A 24906-nucleotide genomic window follows, 5' to 3' on the forward strand; every position below is an offset into this window, starting at 1 on the left:
AAACAGTACACCTCTCTGAACAGTGTCTGGGAGGCTGTGGTTGCTGCTGCACGCAATGTTGATGGTGAACAGATCAAAACACTGACAGAATCCATGGATGGCAGGCTTTTGAGTGTCCTTGCAAAGAAAGGTGGCTATATTGGTCACTGATTTGTTTTTGTTTTGTTTTTGAATGTCAGAAATGTATATTTGTGAATGTTGAGATGTTATATTGGTTTCACTGGTAAAAATAAATAATTGAAATGGGTATATATTTGTTTTTTGTTAAGTTGCCTAATAATTATGCACAGTAATAGTCACCTGCACACACAGATATCCCCCTAAAATAGCTAAAACTAAAAACAAACTAAAAACTACTTCCAAAAATATTCAGCTTTGATATTAATGAGTTTTCTGGGTTCATTGAGAACATGGTTGTTGTTCAATAATAAAATTAATCCTCAAAAATACAACTTCCCTAATAATTCTGCACTCCCTGTATATATATATATATATATATATATATATATATATATATATATATATATATATATATATATATGTATGCTTACCATAATTTTTAGAGGTGAAACTGGGACCACCTGGTGCAGTGCCAGTGGGGGTGTGGTCAGGAGCGTGGTCAAGGGGGCGTGGCAATTACCGGTCCTTTTAAAGTAGTAGCTTTTATGTGTGTAATGTTTCGTGGATACTCTACCCTTCCTCAGTCAAACAAGTGAATCACACAGTTTAAATAGACCATAACACCACCCCCTAGTGAAAAAGGCACCATTACGTTGTCATGGGAAATAAATCATTAATCTAAATCTCAGATTCTAAATAATGCCAAACATCAAGCATAATTATCACTTTCATAATTATCAATTTCACAATTTAATATCTGCAGTGTAATATGTGTTTTATGTGTCTAATTAAGGAACAGAGCCAAATACTGATAAGGCATAAATACAACATTTAATGAAATAAGTAAAAAAGAAGCACGTACCTGCTAAAGCTGTTTAAGAGGCTACTCTATACCATAATGCAGGAAGATTACAGTAAAAATGCTATCCTGCATGAAGTAAAGCAAGATCCAGGCCAAACATCCTTCCTGTCTGTACTTCCTAGTCATACCCATATGATTCCCCTAAAGGTGTATTAGCGGCAATGTCACCAGGGGTCGGGGGGTGTTATATTCTTAGAAAAATAAACCAAGTAGTAATAAAAAAACTCTACACTGCTCACTCAGCCTGTATTACTAAATGTAAACTTTGAAGGACACAAACATTAAGCTAAGCAGGGCTGTATGTAACAAAGTACCAGCATCCGAGCCACAGTCCAGTCATTTTGAATAATGTGTCCGGGTTTCAGGTGGTCGGAAACCCAGACACATGATTTGAAACCTGGAGGTGGCGACCCTACTGGGACAGAATGAACAACCAGATGGGACACTGGGACAGCGCCTCCAAACAAGGACAATCCCAGTAAAAGTGGGACTTCTGGTAAGTATATATATATATATATATATATATATATATATATATATATATATATATATATATATATAATATATATAATATACGCACACACCAAATGTTGGGCAAAAGAGGTAGCATTTCCAGGGACATACAAGAAAATCCTTCTCACTGTCATTCAGTTATTGACCTCTTGCCAGGGAGGCATTAAATACCTCACTGCCAAGGGGGCGCAATACCCTTCCTGATCGTAAGATGGAACAGTAACCTAATGTCTTGGAGAAACATTAACCTATTAACTCCCAGAGGATATTGCACTCTTATGAGGAGGAACTAAATCATCACTGACAAAATAACTAAATTTGTTTCCCTTGGTACATATATAATTTAGTACCATATGGTCCTCAATGTTACACATGCTGCAGGGTGGAACATGTATTGTGTATATGTATAACACATGTATAGTGCTGCTGTACAGTTATGTTACGCATACTGCAGGGTGTGCAGGGAGGAACATGTATTGTGTATATGTATAACACATGTATAGTGCTGCTGTACAGTTATGTTACGCATACTGCAGGGTGTGCAGGGAGGAACATGTATTGTGTATATGTATAACACATGTATAGTGCTGCTGTACAGTTATATGTTACGCATACTGCAGGGTGTGCAGGGAGGGACATGTATTGTGTATATGTATAACACATGTATAGTGCTGCTGTACAGTTATATGTTACACATGCTGCAGGGTGTGCAGGGAGGAACATGTATTGTGTATATGTATAACACATGTATAGTGCTGCTGTACAGTTATATGTTACACATGCTGCAGGGTGTGCAGGGAGGGACATGTATTGTGTATATGTATAACACATGTATAGTGCTGCTGTACAGTTATATGTTACACATGCTGCAGGGTGTGCAGGGAGGAACATGTATTGTGTATATGTATAACACATGTATAGTGCTGCTGTACAGTTATATGTTATACATGCTGCAGGGTGTGCAGGGAGGAACATGTATTGTGTATATGTATAACACATGTATAGTTCTGCTGTACAGTTATATGTTACACATGCTGCAGGGTGTACAGGGAGGAACATGTATTGTGTATATGTATAACACATGTATAGTGCTGCTGTACAGTTATATGTTACACATGCTGCAGGGTGTGCAGGGAGGAACATGTATTGTGTATATGTATAACACATGTATAGTGCTGCTGTACAGTTATGTTACACATGCTGCAGGGTGTGCACGGAGGAACATGTATTGTGTATATGTATAACACATGTATAGTGCTGCTGTACAGTTATATGTTACACATGCTGCAGGGTGTACAGGGAGGAACATGTATTGTGTATATGTATAACACATGTATAGTGCTGCTGTACAATTATATGTTACACATGCTGCAGGGTGTGCAGGGAGGAACATGTATTGTGTATATGTATAACACATGTATAGTACTGCTGTACAGTTATATGTTACACATACTGCAGGGTGTGCAGGGAGGAACATGTATTGTGTATATGTATAACACATGTATAGTACTGCTGTACAGTTATATGTTACACATGCTGCAGTGTGTGCAGGGAGGAACATGTATTGTGTATATGTATAACACATGTATAGTGCTGCTGTACAGTTATATGTTACACATGCTGCAGGGTGTGCAGGGAGGAACATGTATTGTGTATATGTATAACATGTATAGTGCTGCTGTACAGTTATATGTTACACATGCTGCAGGGTGTACAGGGAGAAGCATGTATTGTGTATATGTATAACACATGTATAGTGCTGCTGTACAGTTATGTTACACATGCTGCAGGGTGTGCAGGGAGGAACATGTATTGTGTATATGTATAACACATGTATAGTTCTGCTGTACAGTTATGTTACACATGCTGCAGGGTGTGCAGGGAGGAACATGTATTGTGTATATGTATAACACATGTATAGTGCTGCTGTACAGTTATGTTACACATGCTGCAGGGTGTGCAGGGAGGAACATGTATTGTGTATATGTATAACACATGTATAGTTCTGCTGTACAGTTATGTTACACATGCTGCAGGGTGTGCAGGGAGGAACATGTATTGTGTATATGTATAACATGTATAGTTCTGCTGTACAGTTATATGTTACACATGCTGCAGGGTGTGCAGGGAGAAACATGTATTGTGTATATGTATAACACATGTATAGTGCTGCTGTACAGTTATGTTACACATGCTGCAGGGTGTGCAGGGAGGAACATGTATTGTGTATATGTATAACAAATGTATAGTGCTGCTGTACAGTTATATGTTACACATGCTGCAGGGTGTGCAGGGAGGAACATGTATTGTGTATATGTATAACATGTATAGTGCTGCTGTACAGTTATATGTTACACATACTGCAGGGTGTGCAGGGAGGAACATGTATTGTGTATATGTATAACATGTATAGTGCTGCTGTACAGTTATATGTTACACATGGTGCAGGGAGGAACATGTATTGTGTATATGTATAACACATGTATAGTGCTGCTGTACAGTTATATGTTACACATACTGCAGGGTGTGCAGGGAGAAACATGTATTGTGTATATGTATAACACATGTATAGTGCTGCTGTACAGTTATATGTTACACATGCTGCAGGGTGTGCAGGGAGGAACATGTATTGTGTATATGTATAACACATGTATAGTTCTGCTGTACAGTTATGTTACACATACTGCAGGGTGTGCAGGGAGGAACATGTATTGTGTATATGTATAACATGTATAGTGCTGCTGTACAGTTATATGTTACACATGGTGCAGGGAGGAACATGTATTGTGTATATGTATAACACATGTATAGTGCTGCTGTACAGTTATATGTTACACATACTGCAGGGTGTGCAGGGAGAAACATGTATTGTGTATATGTATAACACATGTATAGTGCTGCTGTACAGTTATATGTTACACATGCTGCAGGGTGTGCAGGGAGGAACATGTATTGTGTATATGTATAACACATGTACAGTTCTGCTGTACAGTTATGTTACACATACTGCAGGATGTGCAGGGAGGAACATGTATTGTGTATATGTATAGCACATGTATAGTGCTGCTGTACAGTTATATGTTACACATGCTGCAGGGTGTGCAGGGAGGGACATGTATTGTGTATATGTATAACACATGTATAGTGCTGCTGTACAGTTATATGTTACACATGCTGCAGGGTGTGCAGGGAGGAACATGTATTGTGTATATGTATAACATGTATAGTGCTGCTGTACAGTTATATGTTACACATGCTGCAGGGTGTGCAGGGAGGAACATGTATTGTGTATATGTATAACACATGTATAGTTCTGCTGTACAGTTATATGTACATGGCTACGATGACAACCTTATATTGCCAGTGCATAGTAAACTTTACATTAACCCACATAGCCATAACCGTAGCTCTTTCTCCCCTGTTACTGAGGAAGAAGTTTTGGCACTTATACTGCGCTCTCACCTCACTACCTGTCCCCTTTACCCTATCCCCTCACAGCTACTCCCCTCCCTCTCTTTTACCCACACCCCCATACTCACACACACTTTCAACCTCTCCCACAGCACCGGTATATTTCCCTCATCTATGAAAAATGCACTGGTCACACCTATCCTAAAAAAACCTTCTCTTGATCCAACCTCCCCATCCAACTACCGCCCTATTTCCCTACGCCCTCTTGCCTCAAAGCTTCTTGAAAAGCTAGTATATGCACGTCTATCCCTTTTCCTTACATTAAACTCCCTCCTTGACCCACTGCAATCTGGATTTCGTCCCCATCACTCCACAGAGACAGCAATTGTTAAGGTTACCAACTACCTACTTACAGCAAAATCAAAAGGCCACTTCTCTCTGCTTATCCTCCTTGATCTGTTCGCAGCCTTTGATACTATTGACCACCTTCTTTTGCCCCAAACCCTCCAATCCTTCTGCATCTGTGACACAGCCCTCTCGTGGCACTCTTCCTACCTGTCAAATCGTACCTTTAGTGTAGCCTTCTCTGGGGCCTCCTCTGCCCCGTCACCACTTCCTGTCGGGGTACCACAAGGTTCTGTCCTCGGTCCCCTTCTCTTCTCAATCTACACGTCAACACTAGGTTCCCTAATTAAATCCCACGGTTTCCAATATCATTTGTATGCTGACGAAGCCCAAATCTACTTCTCTGCACCAGACCTATCTCTTTCCTTGCTAACCCGTGTCACTAACTGTCTTTCTCACATCTTTTCCTGGATGTCCTCTCACTACCTCAAGCTAAATCTCTCCAAAACTGAGCTCCTTCTTTTCCCTCCTTCCAAAATCTCCACCCCCAATCTCTCTATAACTGTTGACAACTCCATCATTACCCCTACCCCGCATACCCGATGTCTTGGGGGTCACATTTGACTCAGATCTTTTTCACTCCTCACATTTAGTCCTTGGCTAAATTCTGCCACTTCCACCTTAAAAAAATCTCTAAAATTAGACATTTCCATACACAAGACACAACTAAGATTTTAATCCACTCTCTCATCCTTTCCCGCCTCGATTACCACAACTCTGTCCTCACTGGTTTCCCCAGCTGCCGCCTATCTCCTTTACAATACATAATGAATGCCTCTGCCCGGCTCATCTTCCTTACACGTCGCTCTTTATCTTATCTGCTGTACCTCTCTGCCAATCCCTTCACTGGCTTCCTCTTGCCTCTAGGATCAAACACAAAATTCTCACTCTGACATACAAAGCCATCAACTGCTCTGCTTCCCCCTATATCTCAGACCTTGTCTCCAGATACTCTCCCTCCCGTTCCCTTTGCTCTGCTCATGACCTCCTACTCTCCTCCTAACTTGTTATCTCCTCCTAACTTGTTATCTCCTCACACTCCCGTTTACAGGACTTCTCCAGACTGGCTCCCATCTTGTGGAACTCTCTGCCTCGCTCCATAAGACTCTCCCCTAGTTTTGAAAGTTTCAAGCGCTCCCTAAAGACTCTACTGTTCAGAGATGCATACAACCTACGTTAACCTTTCATTATACCGTTTCCTCTCCTCCATTGCTATCCCCTTGATCCCCTTTACCATGTAAGCCTAAGAGTCCAGTTGTTTGTAGATCACCTTCTTAAGAGCTGACTACAACAGTGCAACTCTTGGCAGGATCCTCTACCAATTTGATCCCTATAATTGTTTTGTTTCACTCCTCCTTTGTTTATAGCGCTGCGGAATCTGTTGGCGCTCTACAAATAACCGATAATAATAATAACCCAATGTTGTGATACAATAACCATCTCACTTCCAGACAATATAAAATGTTCCTCTATGAGAATTACATTAACCTCTTGCTGCCATGAGGTCAGGTATCACATTTTATGAGATTTGGAATTTTTTAGTACAGCGTATTGCTACTTATAATCTAAAGTCATCTCACCCTCCTGTCCCTCAGGCAGCCTGTGACACATTTTGCGTTGGAGATGACACTGAACTGAATCTCATAGATTTCTTCAAGGCTAAAGGCAACTGGCAGAGGTCTATGCACAGACTTTCCATTCAAGCAGCATCCCTGGACCTCATAACAGGTACTGAGTAGCACCATGTACATTACCATCTAGATTGTAAGTTCCCACGGGCATAGGGCCCTCAATTCCCCCTGTATTTGTCTGTAAAATGTAGTCTTGTATTGTATTGTTTCTCTGTTGTACTTTTACCTTTGTACCCATGGGCTGCACTTCTGAATCTGTTGGAGCTTTATAAATAAAGAGGAATAATAATAATAAATAAAATGGTGCTTAGCTTCAAACCCACATACCATACCAGGCAGGGCATCATACTGGCACCATATATTGTACTAATGCACTGACCTTCTCACCCACATACCAGGGCTTCATACCAACTGGCACCATATATTGTACTAATGCACTGACCTTCTCACCCACATACCAGGGCATCATACTGACTGGCACTATATATTGTACTAGGGCACTGACCTTCTCACTCACATACCAGGGCATCATACTGACTGGCACCATATATTGTACTAATGCACTGACCTTCTCACCCACATACCAGGGCTTCATACTCACTGGCACCATATATTGTACTAATGCACTGACCTTCTCACCCACATACCAGGGTTTCATACCAACTGGCAACATATATTGTACTAATGCACTGACCTTCTCACCCACATACCAGGGCATCATACTGACTGGCACCATATATTGTACTAATGCACTGACCTTCACACCAACATACCAGGGCATCATACTGACTGGCACCATATATTGTACTAATGAACTGACCTTCTCACCCACATACCAGGGCTTCATACTGACTGGCACCATATATTGTACTAATGCACTGACCTTCTCACCCACATACCAGGGCTTCATACTGACTGGCACCATATATTGTACTAATGCACTGACCTTCTCACCCCGATACCAGGGCTTCATACTGACTGGCACCATATATTGTACTAATGCACTGACCTTCTCACCCACATACCAGGGCTTCATACTGACTGGCACCATGTATTGTACTAATGCACTGACCTTCTCACCCACATACCATGGCTTCATACTGACTGGCACCATATAATGTACTAATGCACTGACCTTCTCACCCACATACCATGGCTTCATACCGACTGGCACCATATAAAGTAATAATGCACTGCCCTTCTCACCCACATACCAGGGCTTCATATTGACTGGCACCATATATTGTACTAAGTCACTGACCTTCTCACCCACATACCAGGGCTTCATACTGACTGGCGCTATATATTGTACTAAGACACTGACCTTCTCACCCAAATACCAGGGCATTATACTGACTGGCACCATATATTGTACTAATGCACTGACCTTCTCACCCACATACTAGGGCTTCATACTGACTGGCACCATATATTGTACTAATGCACTGACCTTCTCACCCACATACCAGGACTTCATACTGACTGGCACCATATATTTTACTAATGCACTGACCTTCTCACCCACATACCAGGGCATCATACTGACTGGCACCATATATTATACTAATGTACTGACCTTATAACCCACATACCAGGGCATCATACTGACTGGCACTATATATTGTACTAATGCACTGACCTTCTCACCCAGATACCAGGGCTTCATACTGACTGGTACCATGTATTGTACTAATGCACTGACCTTCTCACAAACACATACTAGAGCATCATACTGACTGGCACCATATATTTTACTAATGCACTGACCTTCTCACTCCCATACCAGGACTTCATACTGACTGGCACCATATATTTTACTAATGCACTGACCTTCTCACTCCCATACCAGTGCTTCATACTGACTTGCACCATATATTGTACTAATTTACTGACACTCTCACCCACATACCAGGACTTCATACTGACTGGCACTATATATTGTACTAATGCACTGACCTTCTCACCCACATACCAGGGCATCATACTGACTGGCACTATATATTGTACTAATGCACTGACCTTCTCACCCACATACCAGGGCTTCATACTAACTGGCACCTTATATTTTACTAATGCACTGACCTCACCCACATACCAGGGCATTATACCGACTGGCACCATATATTGTACTAATGCACTGACCTTCTCACCCACATACCAGGGCTTCATACTAACTGGCACCTTATATTTTACTAATGCACTGACCTCACCCACATACCAGGGCATTATACTGACTGGCACCATATATTGTACTAATGCACTGACCTTCTCACCCACATACCAGGGCTTCATACTGACTGGCACCATATATTGTACTAATGCACTGACCTTCTCACCCACATACCAGGGTTTCATACCAACTGGCAACATATATTGTACTAATGCACTGACCTTCTCACCCACATACCAGGGCATCATACTGACTGGCACCATATATTGTACTAATGCACTGACCTTCTCACCCACATACCAGGGCATCATACTGACTGGCACCATATATTGTACTAATGCACTGACCTTCTCACCCACATACCAGGGCATCATACTGACTGGCACCATATATTGTACTAATGCACTGACCTTCTCACCCACATACCAGGGCTTCATACTGACTGGCACCATATATTGTACTAATGCACTGACCTTCTCACCCACATACCAGGGTTTCATACCAACTGGCAACATATATTGTACTAATGCACTGACCTTCTCACCCACATACCAGGGCATCATACTGACTGGCACCATATATTGTACTAATGCAATGACCTTCTCACCCACATACCAGGGCATCATACTGACTGGCACCATATATTGTACTAATGCACTGACCTTCTCACCCACATACCAGGGCTTCATACTGACTGGCACCATATATTGTACTAATGCACTGACCTTCTCACCAACATACCATGGCTTCATACTGACTGGCACCATATATTGTACTAATGCACTGACCTTCTCACTCACATACCAGGGCTTCATACTGACTGGCACCATATATTGTACTAATGCACTGACCTTCTCACTCACATACCAGGGCATCATACTGACTGGCACTATATATTGTACTAATGCACTGACCTTCTCACCCACATACCAGGGCTTCATACTGACTGGCACCATGTATTGTACTAATGCACTGACCTTCTCACCCACATACCATGGCTTCATACTGACTGGCACCATATATTGTACTAATGCACTGACCTTCTCACCCACATACCATGGCTTCATACCGACTGGCACCATATAAAGTAATAATGCACTGCCCTTCTCACCCACATACCAGGGCTTCATACTGACTGGCACCATATATTGTACTAATGCACTGACCTTCTCACCCACATACCAGTGCTTCATACTGACTGGCGCTATATATTGTACTAAGACACTGACCTTCTCACCCAAATACCAGGGCATTATACTGACTGGCACCATATATTGTACTAATGCACTGACCTTCTCACCCACATACCAGGGTATCATACTGACTGGCACTATATATTGTACTAATGCACTGACCTTCTCACCCACATACCAGGGCATCATACTGACTGGCACTATATATTGTACTAATGCACTGACCTTCTCACCCACATACCAGGGCTTCATACTGACTGGCACCATATATTGTACTAATTTACTGACCTTCTCACCCACATACCAGGACTTCATACTGACTGGCACTATATATTGTACTAATGCACTGACCTTCTCACCCACATACCAGGGCATCATACCGACTGGCACCATATATTGTACTAATGCACTGACCATCTCACCCACATACCAGGGCTTCATACTAACTGGCACCTTATCTTTTACTAATGCACTGACCTCACCCACATACCAGGGCATTATACTGACTGGCACCATATATTGTACTAATGCACTGACCTTCTCACCCACATACCAGGGCATCATACTGACTGGCACCATATATTGTACTAATGCACTGACCTTCTCACTCACATACCAGGGCATCATACTGACTGGCACCATATATTGTACTAATGCACTGACCTTCTCACCCACATACCAGGGCATCATACTGACTGGCACTATATATTGTAATAATGCACTGACCTTCTCACTCACATACCAGGGCATCATACTGACTGGCACCATATATTGTACTAATGCACTGACCTTCTCACCCACATACCAGGGCATCATACTGACTGGCACCATATATTGTACTAATGCACTGACCTTCTCACCCACATACCAGGGCATCATACTGACTGGCACCATATATTGTACTAATGCACTGACCTTCTCACCCACATACCAGGGCATCATACTGACTGGCACCATATATTGTACTAATGCACTGACCTTCTCACCCACATACCAGGGCTTCATACTGACTGGCACCATTTATTGTACTAATGCACTGACCTTCTCACCCACATACCAGGGCTTCATACTGACTGGCACCATATATTGTACTAATGCACTGACCTTCTCACCCACATACCAGGGCATTATACTGACTGGCACCATATAATGTACTAATGCACTGACCTTCTCACTCACATACCAGGGCATCATACTGACTGGCACCATGTATTGTACTAATGCACTGACCTTCTCACCCACATACCAGGGCATTATACTGACTGGCACCATATATTGTACTAATGCACTGACCTTCTCACTCACATACCAGGGCATCATACTGACTGGCACTATATATTGTACTAATGCACTGACCTTCTCACCCACATACCAGGGCATTATACTGACTGGCACCATATATTGTACTAATGCACTGACCTTCTCACCCACATACCAGGGCATCATACTGACTGGCACTATATATTGTACTAATGCACTGACCTTCTCACCCACATACCAGGGCATCATACTGACTGGCACCATATATTGTACTAATGCACTGACCTTCTCACCCACATACCAGGGCATCATACTAACTGGCACTATATATTGTACTAAGCACTGACCTTCTCACCCACATACCAGGACTTCATACTGACTGGCACCATATATTGTACTAATGCCCTGACCTTCTCACCCACATACCAGGGCATCATTCCAACAGCTAATTACAGTAGATGACACTTAATTGCTAAGCAGATGAATATATTATGAGTGCTAATGTTTAGGCTACATGAGGATTTGTCCAGTGAATGGTTTGTGACAACTAGAAGGCAGAAGCTTTGCCTATTTCCATAAGGCTACATAGATGGTTGTCCCTAACGCTTTAGTCCTGTTGGGCATCACTGTTTATTATATGAAATAAAGAAAAGAGGTCATTAGAAATGCTTACCCTGTGGCACACAGACAGGTTGTGGGGAAACCTCAATGGTTTCATTTTTGATGCAGAATAAAAACAAAAGATTTCCTACATAGAAAAGTAACACAAAAGAACCCAACACTCCTATCTCCAGAGAGAGTCCACGTCTTCATTCCTTACTGTTGGGGAAATACAACACCTGGCCACCAGGAGGAGGCAAAGAAACCCCAGCCAAAGGCTTAAAGGGACAGTCTAGTCCAAAATAAACTTTCATGATTCAGATAGGGCATGTAATTTTAAACAATTTTCTAATTTACTTTTATCACCAATTTTGCTTTGTTCTCTTGGTATTCTTAGTTGAAAGCTTACCCTAGGAGGTCCATATGCTAATTTCTTAGACCTTGAAGGCCACCTCTTTTCAGAATGCATTTTAACAGTTTTTCACCACTAGAGGGTGTTAGTTCATGTATTTCATATAGATAACACTGTGCTGATGCACGTGAAGTTACCTGGGAGCCAGCACTGATTGGCTAAACTGCAAGTCTGTCAAAAGAACGGAAAAAAAGGGGCAGTTTGCAGACACTTAGATACAAGATAATCACAGCGGTAAAAAGTATATAAATATAACTTTGTTGGTTATACAAAACTAGGAAATAGGTAATAAAGGGATTAACTATCGCCTAGATTTAGAGTTCTGCGTTAGCCGTCCAAACCAGCGTTAGGGGGTCCTAACGCTGGGTTTGGCCGCCCGCTGGTATTTAGAGTCAGTCAGGAAAGGGTCTAACGCTCACTTTCCAGCTGCGACTTTTCCATACCGCAGATCCCCTTACGTCAATTGCGTATCCTATCTTTTCAATGGGATCTTTCTAACGCTGGTATTTAGAGTCTTGGCTGAAGTGAGCGTTAGAGCTCTAACGACAAGACTCCAGCCGCAGAAAAAAGTCAGGAGTTAAGAGCTTTATGGGCTAACGCCGGTTCATAAAGCTCTTAACTACTGTGCTCTAAAGTACACTAACACCCATAAACTACATATGTACCCCTAAACCGAGGTCCCCCCACATCGCCGCCACTCTAATAAAAAAATGTAACCCCTAATCTGCCGACCGCACACCGCCGCAACCTACATTATCCCTATGAACCCCTAATCTGCTTCCCCTAACAACGCCGACACCTACATAATTATTACCCCCTAATCTGCCCCCCCCCAAAATCGCCGCTACCTACCTACACTTATTAACCCCTAATCTGCCGACCGGACCTCACTGCTACTATAATAAATGTATTAACCCCTAAAGCTAAGTCTAACCCTAACCCTAACACCCCCCTAAGTTAAATAAAATTTTAATCTAACGAAATAAAATAAATCTTATTAAATAAATTAATCCTATTTAAAGCTAAATACTTACCTGTAAAATAAACCCTAATATAGCTACAATATAAATAATAATTATATTGTAGCTATTTTAGGATTTATATTTATTTTACAGGCAACTTTGTATTTATTTTCACCAGGTACAATAGCTATTAAATAGTTAATAACTATTTAATAGCTACCTAGTTAAAATAATTACAAAATTACCTGTAAAATAAATCCTAACCTAAGTTACAATTAAACCTAACACTACACTATCAATAAATAAATTAAATAAACTACATACAATTATCTACAATTAAATAAACTATACTAAATTACAAAAAAAACACTAAATTACAAAAAAAACAAACACTAAATTACAAAAAATAAAAAAAGATTACAAGAATTTTAAACTAATTACACCTACTCTAAGCCCCCTAAAAAAATAACAAAGCCCCCCAAAATAAAAAAAATGCCCTACCCTATTCTAAAATAAAAGGTTTACAGCTCTTTTACCTTACCAGCCCTTAGAATGCGAGCTCAATCTGATTGGTTGATTGGATCAGCCAATCGGATTGAACTTGAATCTGATTGGCTGATTCAATCAGCCAATCAGATTTTCCAACCTTAATTCCGATTGGCTGATAGAATCCTATCAGCCAATCAGAATTCGAGGGACGCCATCTTGGATGACGTCCCTTAAAGGAACCTTCATTCGTCGTCTAGTCGTCGGGAGAAGAGGATGTTCCGCGTCGGAGGTCTTGAAGATGGAGCCGCTCCTCGTCGGATGGATGAAGATAGAAGATGCCGCTTGGATGAAGATGTTTGCCGGTCCGGATGTCCTCTTCTTGCCGGATAGGAGGAAGACTTCGGAGCCTCTTCTGGACATCTTCTTGCCGGATAGGATGAAGACTTCGGTCCCTCTTCTGGACGGTTCGGTGATACCCGGCGTGGTGAAGACAAGGTAGGGAGATCTTCAGGGGCTTAGTGTTAGGTTTTTTAAGGGGGGTTTGGGTTAGATTAGGGGTATGTGGGTGGTGGGTTGTAATGTTGGGGGGGTATTGTATTGTTTTTTTACAGGCAAAAGAGCTGAATTCTTTGGGGCATTCCCCGCAAAAGGTCCTTTTAAGGGCTGGTAAGGTAAAAGAGCTGTAAACTTTTTATTTTAGAATAGGGTAGGGCATTTTTTTATTTTGGGGGGCTTTGTTATTTTTTTAGGGGGCTTAGAGTAGGTGTAATTAGTTTAAAATTCTTGTAATCTTTTTTTATTTTTTGTAATTTAGTGGGGGTTTTTTGTAATTTAGTGTTTGTTTGTTTTTGTAATTTAGTATAGTTTATTTAATTGTATTTATTTGTAGGAATTGTATTTAATTTATTTATTGATAGTGTAGTGTTAGGTTTAATTGTAGATAATTGTATGTAGTTTATGTAATTTATTTATTGATAGTGTAGTGTTAGGTTTAATTGTAACTTAGGTTAGGATTTATTTTACAGGTAATTTTGTAATTATTTTAACTAGGTAGCTATTAAATAGTTATTAACTATTTAATAGCTATTGTACCTGGTTAAAATAAATACAAAGTTGCCTGTAAAATAAATATAAATCCTAAAATAGCTACAATGTAATTATTAATTATATTGTAGCTATATTAGGGTTTATTTTACAGGTAAGTATTTAGCTTTAAATAGGATTAATTTATTTAATAAGATTTATTTTATTTCGTTAGATTAAAATTATATTTAACTTAGGGGGGTGTTAGGGTTAGACTTAGCTTTAGGGGTTAATACATTTATTATAGTAGCGGTGAGGTCCGGTCGGCAGATTACGGGTTAATAAGTGTAGGTAGGTAGCGGCGACGTTTGGGGGGCAGATTAGGGGGCAATAAATATAATATAGGGGTCGGCGATGTTAGGGGCAGCAGATTAGGGGTACATAGGGATAATGTAGGTTGCGGCGGTGTCCGGAGCGGCAGATTAGGGGTTAAAAGTGTAATGCAGGGGTCAGCGATAGCGGGGGCGGCAGATTAGGGTTTAATAAGTGTAAGGTTAGGGGTGTTTAGACTCGGGGTACATGTTAGGGTGTTAGGTGCAGACATAGGAATTGTTTCCCCATAGGAAACAATGGGGCTGCGTTAGGAGCTGAACGCTGCTTTTTTGCAGGTGTTAGGTTTTTTTTCAGCTCAAACTGCCCCATTGTTTCCTATGGGGGAATCGTGCACAAGCACGTTTTTGAAGCTGGCCGCGTCCGTAAGCACTGCTGGTATTTAGAGTTGAAGTGGCGGTAAATATGCCTGTACGCTCCCTTTTTGGAGCCTAACGCAGCCCTTCAGAGAACTCTAAATACCAGCGTTGTTTAAAAGGTGCGGGGGGGAAAAACCACGCGTAAGCTAACGCACTCCTTTGGCCCCAAAACTCTAAATCTAGCCGTAGCTTTTAAAACAATAAAAATTCTGGTGTATACTGTCCCTTTAAATATCCCTCCTACTTCCCCTATCCCCCAGTCATTCTTTGCCTTTCGCCACTATAGGAGGTGGCAGAGAAGTGTCATAAGATTTGAATAGTCCTGTAATGGGTATGTTCACTTCAAGAAAGGACTGGAGTTTCAAGTAATCATGTCATCTCTCAGTGAGAGTATTGATGAAAGTTAGAGTCTGGAGATGCAGGAAAAGTTTTTCTGCGAACACATCCAGACTGTCGCTAACAGCTCCTGAGCAATCAGTGCTGACGAGTTTCACTGCTTGCTGTTACACACTCAAGTCCATGTTAGAGCTTTGCTGCAAGACTGTCACACTTGAGAAGCTGTGCCTGTTCCACAGCATGGATCCTGGATGTAAGACAGTTTTATATATACACTTTTGCTATACAGGGTTACAGTGTGGCTCCTTTATGCCTCGATAGGATCAAGGGTTAATATCTCCTTCAGGGAGATTATTTGAACAGCTAGGGGTTATTTATAACTGCTTTAATGTGAGTTTTTTTCAGTTTATAGACTGTGTGCTCTTGGCTTGGAAAAAACAGGTTTCACTTTTGGTTTTGAGTGTTGCGCAGCTCATAATAGCTTAGCGCCTTTTTCAAAGCAGGGGAAGTCCTGTCCTATACACCACATGACCAGGTGCAGTCTTTTAATTTTCCTACAATCCAGCTGCGAACATTACTCCTAAAGAGAGAGTTTTCACTGTTAGCTGTCTGGGTCTAGGAGGTGGTGAATGCCCCAGTCATTTGGATTTTTAAGGTGCCGTTTTTTTAATAAAAGCATTTCCTTTTTGTCTGTCCTTCTGTGGATATATCTTATCTATGAAGGACTCTGATACTACATTAGAAGGTTCCGCTCCTTCTGTACTGATTAATAATTCCTGTTTATATTGTGAGGAGGCCGTGGTTTGCCCACCTGCTCAATTTTGTTCCATTTGCCTAAGCACTGTTCTAAAGTCTAAGAAGGTAGACAAGCCTGCTAATACTCATAGCGATATTAGCCCCTCTAAGCTGTCTACCTCTCAGAAATCTGTATCCCAAGAGATTACTGCCCTTTCAACACTACTTGCTCCACATTCAGTTACCTGCAGATCAACTAATCCTCCTTCTGGAGGGGGCTTTTTTCCAGCTGACTTTACCGCGCTGTTACAATCTGCGGTGTCTGCGGCCCTGAGTGCCTTACCTCGCTCTAGAAAATGTAAGAGAAAGGTTAAACATAGTTCTCCTGACCTACAGTCATCTAAATATTTGTCGGATTTAGCTATTATGTCCCAGCTATCCGAGGATTAGTTAACCTCTGTAGCTGCAGAGGGTGAACTTTCTAAATCGAAGACTTCAGTTTCTAAACCTCCTTCAGCGGAGGAACCCTTCTTTAGATTTATAATTGAGAATCTGCATTTTTTTTTTTTATTAAAGGAGGTTCTGTCTACGCTAGAGGTTCCAGAGGCTACACTCCCTGAGGAACCTAAGATCCCTAAATTAGACAGGGTTTATGAAGACAGGAAGGTCCCTCTGACATTATCAGTAACAAATGGGAAAGAATAGGAACTTCTTTTTTCCCCCTCGTCTACTTTTAAAAATTATTCCCGGTCCCTGACTCTCAATTGGATTTTTGGGCTCCACCCCTAAGGTGGATGGCTCTTTCTATGCTTGCTAAGCGTACTACTATTCCCCTGGAGGATAGATCTTCTTTTAGAGAGCCTATGGATAAGAAAATTGAAACTTTTCTGAGGAAGATGTTTCAACATATGGGGGTTTTATTTCAACCAGCAGCAGCTACCTACTGGTGCAACACTCTGTCTGAGCTCATTGAGGTGGAAACTCCCCTTGAGGGTTTTCCGGAGAGAATTAAAGCTCTGAGAATGGCTAACTCCTTCATCTGTGATGCGAATATGCAGATTATTCACCTAAATGCAAAGGTTTCTGGCTTTGTGGGCCTAGCCTTCCGGGCTCTCTGGTTGAAGGCTTGGTCTGCGGATATGACTTCTAAATCCAGACTCCTTTCTCTTCCTTTCAAGGGGAAGATTTTATTCAGTTCAGGGCTGGACTCCATTATTTCTACCGGAGGGAAGGGTGCCTTCCTACTGCAGGATAAGAAGAATAAGCCTAAGGTATGGCAATTGTCTAATTTTCGTTCCTTTCGTTCTGACAAATCACTACGACAGTAATCCTCATCCAAGTTCAAGCAGCCCAAGAGTACTTGGAAGCCGGCTCATTCCTGGAATAAGTCCAAACAGACTAAGAAGCCCACCGAGAACAAATCGGCATGAAGGGGGGGCCCCGATCTGGGATCAGATCGAGTAGGGGCAGACTGTCTCTTTTTTTCAGACACTTGGTTCTAGGATGTACAGGATCCTTGGGTCCTGGAGGTTGTATCTCAGGGATACCAGATAGGATTCAAATCTCATCTGCCCAGGGGCACATTCCTACTCTCCATACTGTCTACAAGACCAGAGAAGAGGAATGCCTTTTTAGGTTGCGTATGGGATCTCTCCTCTCTAGGAGTAATTGTCCTGGTACCTACAGCAGAAAGAGGTTTGGGGTTTTATTCAAACCTTTCATGGTTCCAAAAAAGGAGGGAACTTTTCGTCCAATTCTGGGATTGAAGTGCCTAAACAAGTTTCTGAGTATTCCCTCTTTCAAGATGGAGACAATACTAGATGATATCTTGGTACAGGCACCATCTTTTCGTCGGCGGAAGAACACTCGTCGAGTCCCTTCTCAGTCTTCTTCGATCACATGGTGGGTAGAAGATAAACTTGGAAAAGAGTTCTCTTACTCCAAGTACCAGGGTGAATTTCCTGGAGACAATAAAAGACTCCATATCCATGAGAATATTTCTCACAGATCAGAGATGTTGCAAGCTAACTCAGTGGCCCAGTGTATGGAGGTGATTGGACTCATGGTGTCCTGTATAGACATCATTCCCTTTGCCAGATTCTATCTCAGACCCTTACAACTATGCATGGAATGGCGACCATTCAGATCTGTCTCAACAGATTGTGCTAGATAACCTGTCAAGAGATTCGCTCTTTTGGTGGCTCTGTGCAGATCATCTGTCTCAAGGCAGACCATCCTGGGAGATTGTGACTATGGACGCAAGCCTTTCAGGGTGGGGAGCCGTTTGAGGTGCCAAGAAGGCACAAGGGCTGTGGATTCGACAGGATTCCTCCCTTCCAATCAATATATTGGAACTCTGGGCAATCTTCAATGCCTTGAAGGCTTGGCCCCTTCTGGGTTTGTCCCAGTTTATCAGATTCCAATCAGACAATATAACCTTGGTTGCCTACATCATCCATCAGGGGGGAACGAGAAGTCCCTTTGCCATGAGAGAAGTATCTCAGATACTAGAGTGGGCAGAGACTCATAGATTATGCTGTCAGCCATCCACATTCTGCCTTAATACCAATCTGCCCAGGTATGGGTTGAGGGATCCTCAGGCAGGACTGATAGATGCCCTATCAGTACCATGGAGGTTCAGACTCATATCTTTTTCCTTCATTACTGCTTCTCCCTCGTGTGGTGGCTCGTATCAATCAGGAGCGAACATCAGTGATTCTGATTGCTCCATTGTTGTCACGAAGGAAGTGGTTTGCGGATCTGGTGGGAATGTCCTCATCTCCTCAGTGGAGGTTACCTTGTTGCAGAGATCTGCTGATACAGGGTCCCTTCGTTCATCAAAATCTAGATTCTCTGAGGCTGACTGCGTGGAGATTTAAAGCTTAGTCTTAGCCAAGAGAGGGTTTTCTGAGAGTATTATCGACACTCTGATTCAAGCTCATAAACCAGTTACTCGTTGTATCTGCCATAAAGTGTGGAGGACTAACTTGTACTGGTGTGAAGAGTGTGGCTTTTCCTGTCATAAGGTTAAGGTTGCCAGAATTTTATCTTTTCTCCAGGATGGACTGGAGAAGGGTCTATCTGCTAGTTTTCTGAAGGGACAGATATCGGCCCTGTCGGTGTAACTGCACAAGAGATTGGCTGAGCTTCTGGATGTGCAGTCCTTTAAGATTTTCACTAGGATCAGACCTGTGTTTAGATCTGGGGCTTCACCTTGGAGCCTCAATCTTGTTCTTTGTGTTTTGCAGCAGGCTCTGTTTGAGCCTATGCATTCTGTTGACATTAAATTGTTATCTTGGAAGGTTCTTATCTTGTTGGCTATTGCCTCTGTGCGGAGAGTTTCTGAGATTTCTGCTTGCAATGTGACCCCCCCTTATCTTGTTTTCCATGCTAATAAGGCAGTTTTACATACTAAATTGGGGTTTCTCCCTAAGGTGCTGTTGGATCATAACATTAATCAAGAAATTGTTGTTTCTTCTTTTTGTCCTAATCCTTCTTCAGTGAAGGAATGCTTGCTTCATAATCTAGATGTGGTTCGTACCTTGAAGTTCTATCTTCAAGCTACTAAGGAATTCAGACAATCTTCCTCTTTGTCATCTATACGGGGAAGCGTAAGGGGCAGAAGGCTACTACGGCTTCCCTATCTTTCTGGTTGAGCAGTGTCATCCGTTTAGTTTATGAGACAGTGGGAGGACAGCCTCTTGAAAAAGATTACGGCTCATTCCACTAGAGTGGTAGCTTCCTCCTGGGCTTTTAAGAATAAACCCTCTATGGATCAGATTAGTAAGGCGGCTACCTGGTCCTCTTTACACACTTTTTCAAAATTTTACAAGTTTGATGTGTTTGCTTCGGCTGAAGCAGCTTTTGGGGGAGAAGTTTTGCAGACTGTGGTGCCCTCAGAATAGGGTCTGCCTCTTTTTTTGTTCCCTCCTATTATTCCTTCAGTGTCCTCTGGAGCTTGGGTATAGTTTTCCCAATAGTAAGGAATGAAGTCGTGGACTCTCCCTGCTTTATGGAAGGAAAACATAATTTATGCTTACCAGATAAATTCCTTTCCTTCCTGGTAGGTAGAGTCCACGACCCCACCCGTAATTTATTTTTGTTGGGCGGTTCCCTTTTTAAATTATTTCTTCTGGCACCTTTATACCCTGATGTTTCTCCTACTTTTCTTTGTCCCCTCAGCAGAATGACTGAGGGATAGGGGAAGTGGGAGGGATATTTAAGCCTTTGGCTGGGGTATCTTTGCCTCCTCCTGGTGGCCAGGTGTTGTATTTCCTAACAGTAAGGAATAAAGTCGTGGACTCTCCCTGCCAGGAATGAAAGGAATTTATCTGGTAAGCACAAATTACGTTTTTGTGTCATACATTTTTTTGTTCATTGAGTCGTACTTTTGTGAGATTAATTGTGATAACTTTGTGTTTTGTTAGGTCTCTCCCAAGTGCACAGGAGGAAAGTCTATGAGACTAAATTCCTATCCAAGCAGAACCTGCAGAGTGAGGCGTCCAGGTGAGCTGAGACCCTGCCTGGTTTAGTGACTGATCTAGCTTCAGGTAGCACAAGCAGATCACTGTGTCATTTCATATCCCAGATCTCCAAGCTGCTGCCATCTTACAATCACTATTTTCTCTGTTCACTTGTGTTTTTATTTTCTTTTGCCAGATATTTCTCTTTATTTTGTCCATCAGATCATTGTCATAACCTTCTCATTTTTCCTATATTCTTTGGCTAAATGAACAGGCTTTTCCCACTGCCTCGACACAGTGGCATTTTCTTTCATATCTCCCTTACAGTTTGTTCCGGGGACTTGTTTGCCTATATGGATGTGACTTTGTGCTGGGGACGATGGGACGTCAATAACTTCCTAATATGCTGTTCTCACTGTTCTGTCAGTAAATTATTTTCTCTTAGAATAATCACTTTATGGTCCTCCTCCAGCAGATAATGTTATTATATCGGTGAGCAGGAGGCAATTAGTAGGACAGGAGTACTGCTGTGCTTGGTTGATTGAATGGGTCAGGAGTGGGTGGTCTTGTTCGGATGTGATACTTGAGATAGTTGTATGGAGAATCTTCAGTGCTACAGAATTTAACAACATTTTACAAACAATTATGATAAAAATCTACAAAGTCATAAAAAATTTTAGTTTTTCCAGCTTCTTCAGCTACGGTGTCATCCTGGGCATCTGGTCCCTAAGGCTCTAACCTTTGTCCCTTGTTTAATGAAGCAGCCGTATAGGGCAGCATAGAACCTGTAGACAAGATGTGTAATGGACAGGATGCTGAGAACAGATGAAATCACATATAATGCTCAAGCAGTAAAGACGCATTATAGCAGCAGAATCACCTTCCCTAACCTCAACCACTTCTTCACAGTAAAGACTTCAGTTATTTTTGTTGGGGATAATCTGGTTATTGTCCTCTTCTAAAAAAACAGATACCCTTTACCTTCAGTTTGTCACTCCAGTTTTCTCTGTGCTGGTTATTGTTGTCCCAGTCAATGATTCCTCTATAGACACAAGCTGCATGTGACTTTTAGCATCAAGGAGGAATCTAATGGGGATAGCAGATCACAGAAAGAGGAAGAAGCAAGAGGAACAATCCATCCAGTGCTACCCAGTGCCTGATTTGAGGATAAAATGGGACTTATTGTCACCAGCCATAAGAAAAAAAATGCCATGATGTTAGAGGGCAGTATATCCATAGGGCATATGAGTAGTAAATACCTAAAAAGACTTCAAGCAGATGTAGTGCAATAAAGGAACACTTGACGGTCTGTGATGTGCTACGTAATTGATCTTTATATAGTGGAATGTGCAGTTTCTTCATAACGCCCACAGAAAAAAAAGTTCTTTCCATTCAATTACTGTTGAAAATTCAGCTCCTGGCCACCAGGAGGAGGCAAAGTCACCCCCAGCAAAGCTTTAAGTATCCCTCCCACTTCCCATAATCCCCAGTCATTCTTTGCCTTCCTGAAACAAGGAGGAGTCCAAAGCTAGTGCTCTCAAAAAGTATTGAACCAAGTCCTTTAATGGGTAGCTTCCCTTTCAAGACAGGACTGGGGTAATGCTGTGACCATGTAATCCTCTTGAGTAAGAGTACTGATAGCTGTTAGCTGCTGGAGGTCACAGGGTAGTCTCTGTTCTCTCTCCAGAAATCCATGCTAACCCCCCCACCAGGCAACCAGTGTTAGTTACTCTGCTTTCCTTTGTACTCAGGCCCCTGTCAGAAGTCTGGATGAAGCTGACAGACCTGGAAGTGATGTGACTGTCCTTTTCTTATATTTTTCCTTGAAGAAATAAATTTACATAGAGGAAGTAGGAACTGCTATTCCTCATAAGGGATTTCTATTATTTATCTCTTGATATATCTGCATGTTTTGGATATTTAGTGGCTTCAGCAGCTACCTGGCTTCAGCCAGTAACAGGGATTTTGCTGCTACAATTGCCAAATAAATGTTCCAATGTATAAGTATGGACCGGTCAGGCTTTATGGTGTGTGGGGACTGTGTTCTATACTTTATTAAGGCCCCGACCGTAGTGTTTACCGCGCTCACATGCTTTATTACTCCCTTCATGCCTCCTGCCCCTGTCTGGTCCGTTTTGGGACTTTACAGGTTTTTATCTCTCTATGGGGATATTGTCTCTGCTATCTTCATCCTGTTCCTGACACTTAAATCCAGAACAGTGTTCACACAGGACGGATGTTTTATACATTCAGTTGTGGTATGGTGCGACTATGTACGGGCTTTTATTTATATATATATATATATATATATATATATATATATATATGCGACTGATTTCCACAGTGTGGTTATTGCACGATCAGTTAGCGCACTTGAGGTAGAGACCTTACACGCTGGAGATCAGGTTGTGGCTTTTCATTATTATATAAGACCGTTATGCCTCATATTATCAGGACTGTCATGCAGTGATAGCTGGAGTAGCGGATGACCGTAGCTAGAATTGTGTCCTTCTCACTGAGCGGGTTGTCACGCTGTTTTCTGTCCTTCTCTGCAGCGCCATTTTTATAGCTGTACTCACCAGTGTTTATACTCCCATTGTGTGCGATGCCATCAGAGGGGTTTGCAATGGAGATAACAGGGTTAATTGCTTATCCCTCACTCACCTGTACTTATCATTGATTTGGATCATAACTGCAAAAGACTGCCAAACAATTATCTCTGCATGGCTCTGATATGTTTATAACTTTATTTATTGCACTGCCTAAAAGGGACATAATACACTTTTTTTTGCATAAATGTGTTGTAGATTATCTATTTATATAGCTGATAGTTTGTCTTTTAAAAAAAATGTATAGTTTTGCTTATTTTTAAATAACATTGCTCTGATTTTCAGACTCCTAACCAAGCCCCAAAGTTTTATGAGAATACTGATGTATACCTACTCCAGCTTGCTCCTGTTTGTGTAAAGGGTCTTTTCATACTCAAAAGAAGGGGGAGGGGGGAGGGTCTTATTTCTCATCTACCTTTTCAACAGAGCTAAACTGAGAGATTCTAAGTAAGTTTTTAAACAGTTTTATACTGGATTTTTATATCAGTATCTGTGCATCTTATTCTTTATAGTAGTGTCTATTACATGCAGTTATATGAAAATGAGTGTATACTGTATATTTATATCAGTATCTGTACATATTCTGTATAGTAGTGTCTGTTACATGCAGTTATATGACAATTAGTGTATACTGTATATTTATATCAGTATCTGTACATATTCTGTATAGTAGTGTCTATTACATGCAGTTATATGACAATTAGTGTATACTGTATATTTATATCAGTATCTGTACATATTCTGTATAGTAGTGTCTATTACATGCAGTTATATGTAATTAGTGTATACTGTATATTTATATCAGTATCTGTACATATTCTGTATAGTAGTGTCTATTACATGCAGTTATATGAAAATTAGTGTATAATGTATATTTATATCAGTATCTGTATATATTCTGTATAGTAGTGTCTATTACATGCAGTTATATGACAATTAGTGTATACTGTATATTTATATTAG

The 24906-nt window shown here is 41.4% G+C and overlaps 1 protein-coding gene across 3 annotated transcripts in view; it reads left to right on the forward strand.

Annotated features, from left to right (window-relative positions):
• Positions 1-24906, forward strand: part of NOS3 (nitric oxide synthase 3) — a 720543-nt gene that overhangs the window by 459751 nt on the left and 235886 nt on the right. For all 3 annotated transcript variants that reach the window (XR_008402467.1, XM_053713262.1, XM_053713263.1), the window contains exons 17-18: positions 6907-7039; positions 21299-21377. Coding sequence is in view for 2 of the 3 variants with exons in the window: in XM_053713262.1 (XP_053569237.1) it covers positions 6907-7039; positions 21299-21377 (212 nt within the window). In the remaining variant the exon portion in view is untranslated. The remainder of the gene's footprint in view (positions 1-6906; positions 7040-21298; positions 21378-24906) is intronic.

Source organism: Bombina bombina, chromosome 5, assembly GCF_027579735.1.
Source record: "Bombina bombina isolate aBomBom1 chromosome 5, aBomBom1.pri, whole genome shotgun sequence".
Lineage (NCBI taxonomy): Eukaryota > Metazoa > Chordata > Amphibia > Anura > Bombinatoridae > Bombina > Bombina bombina.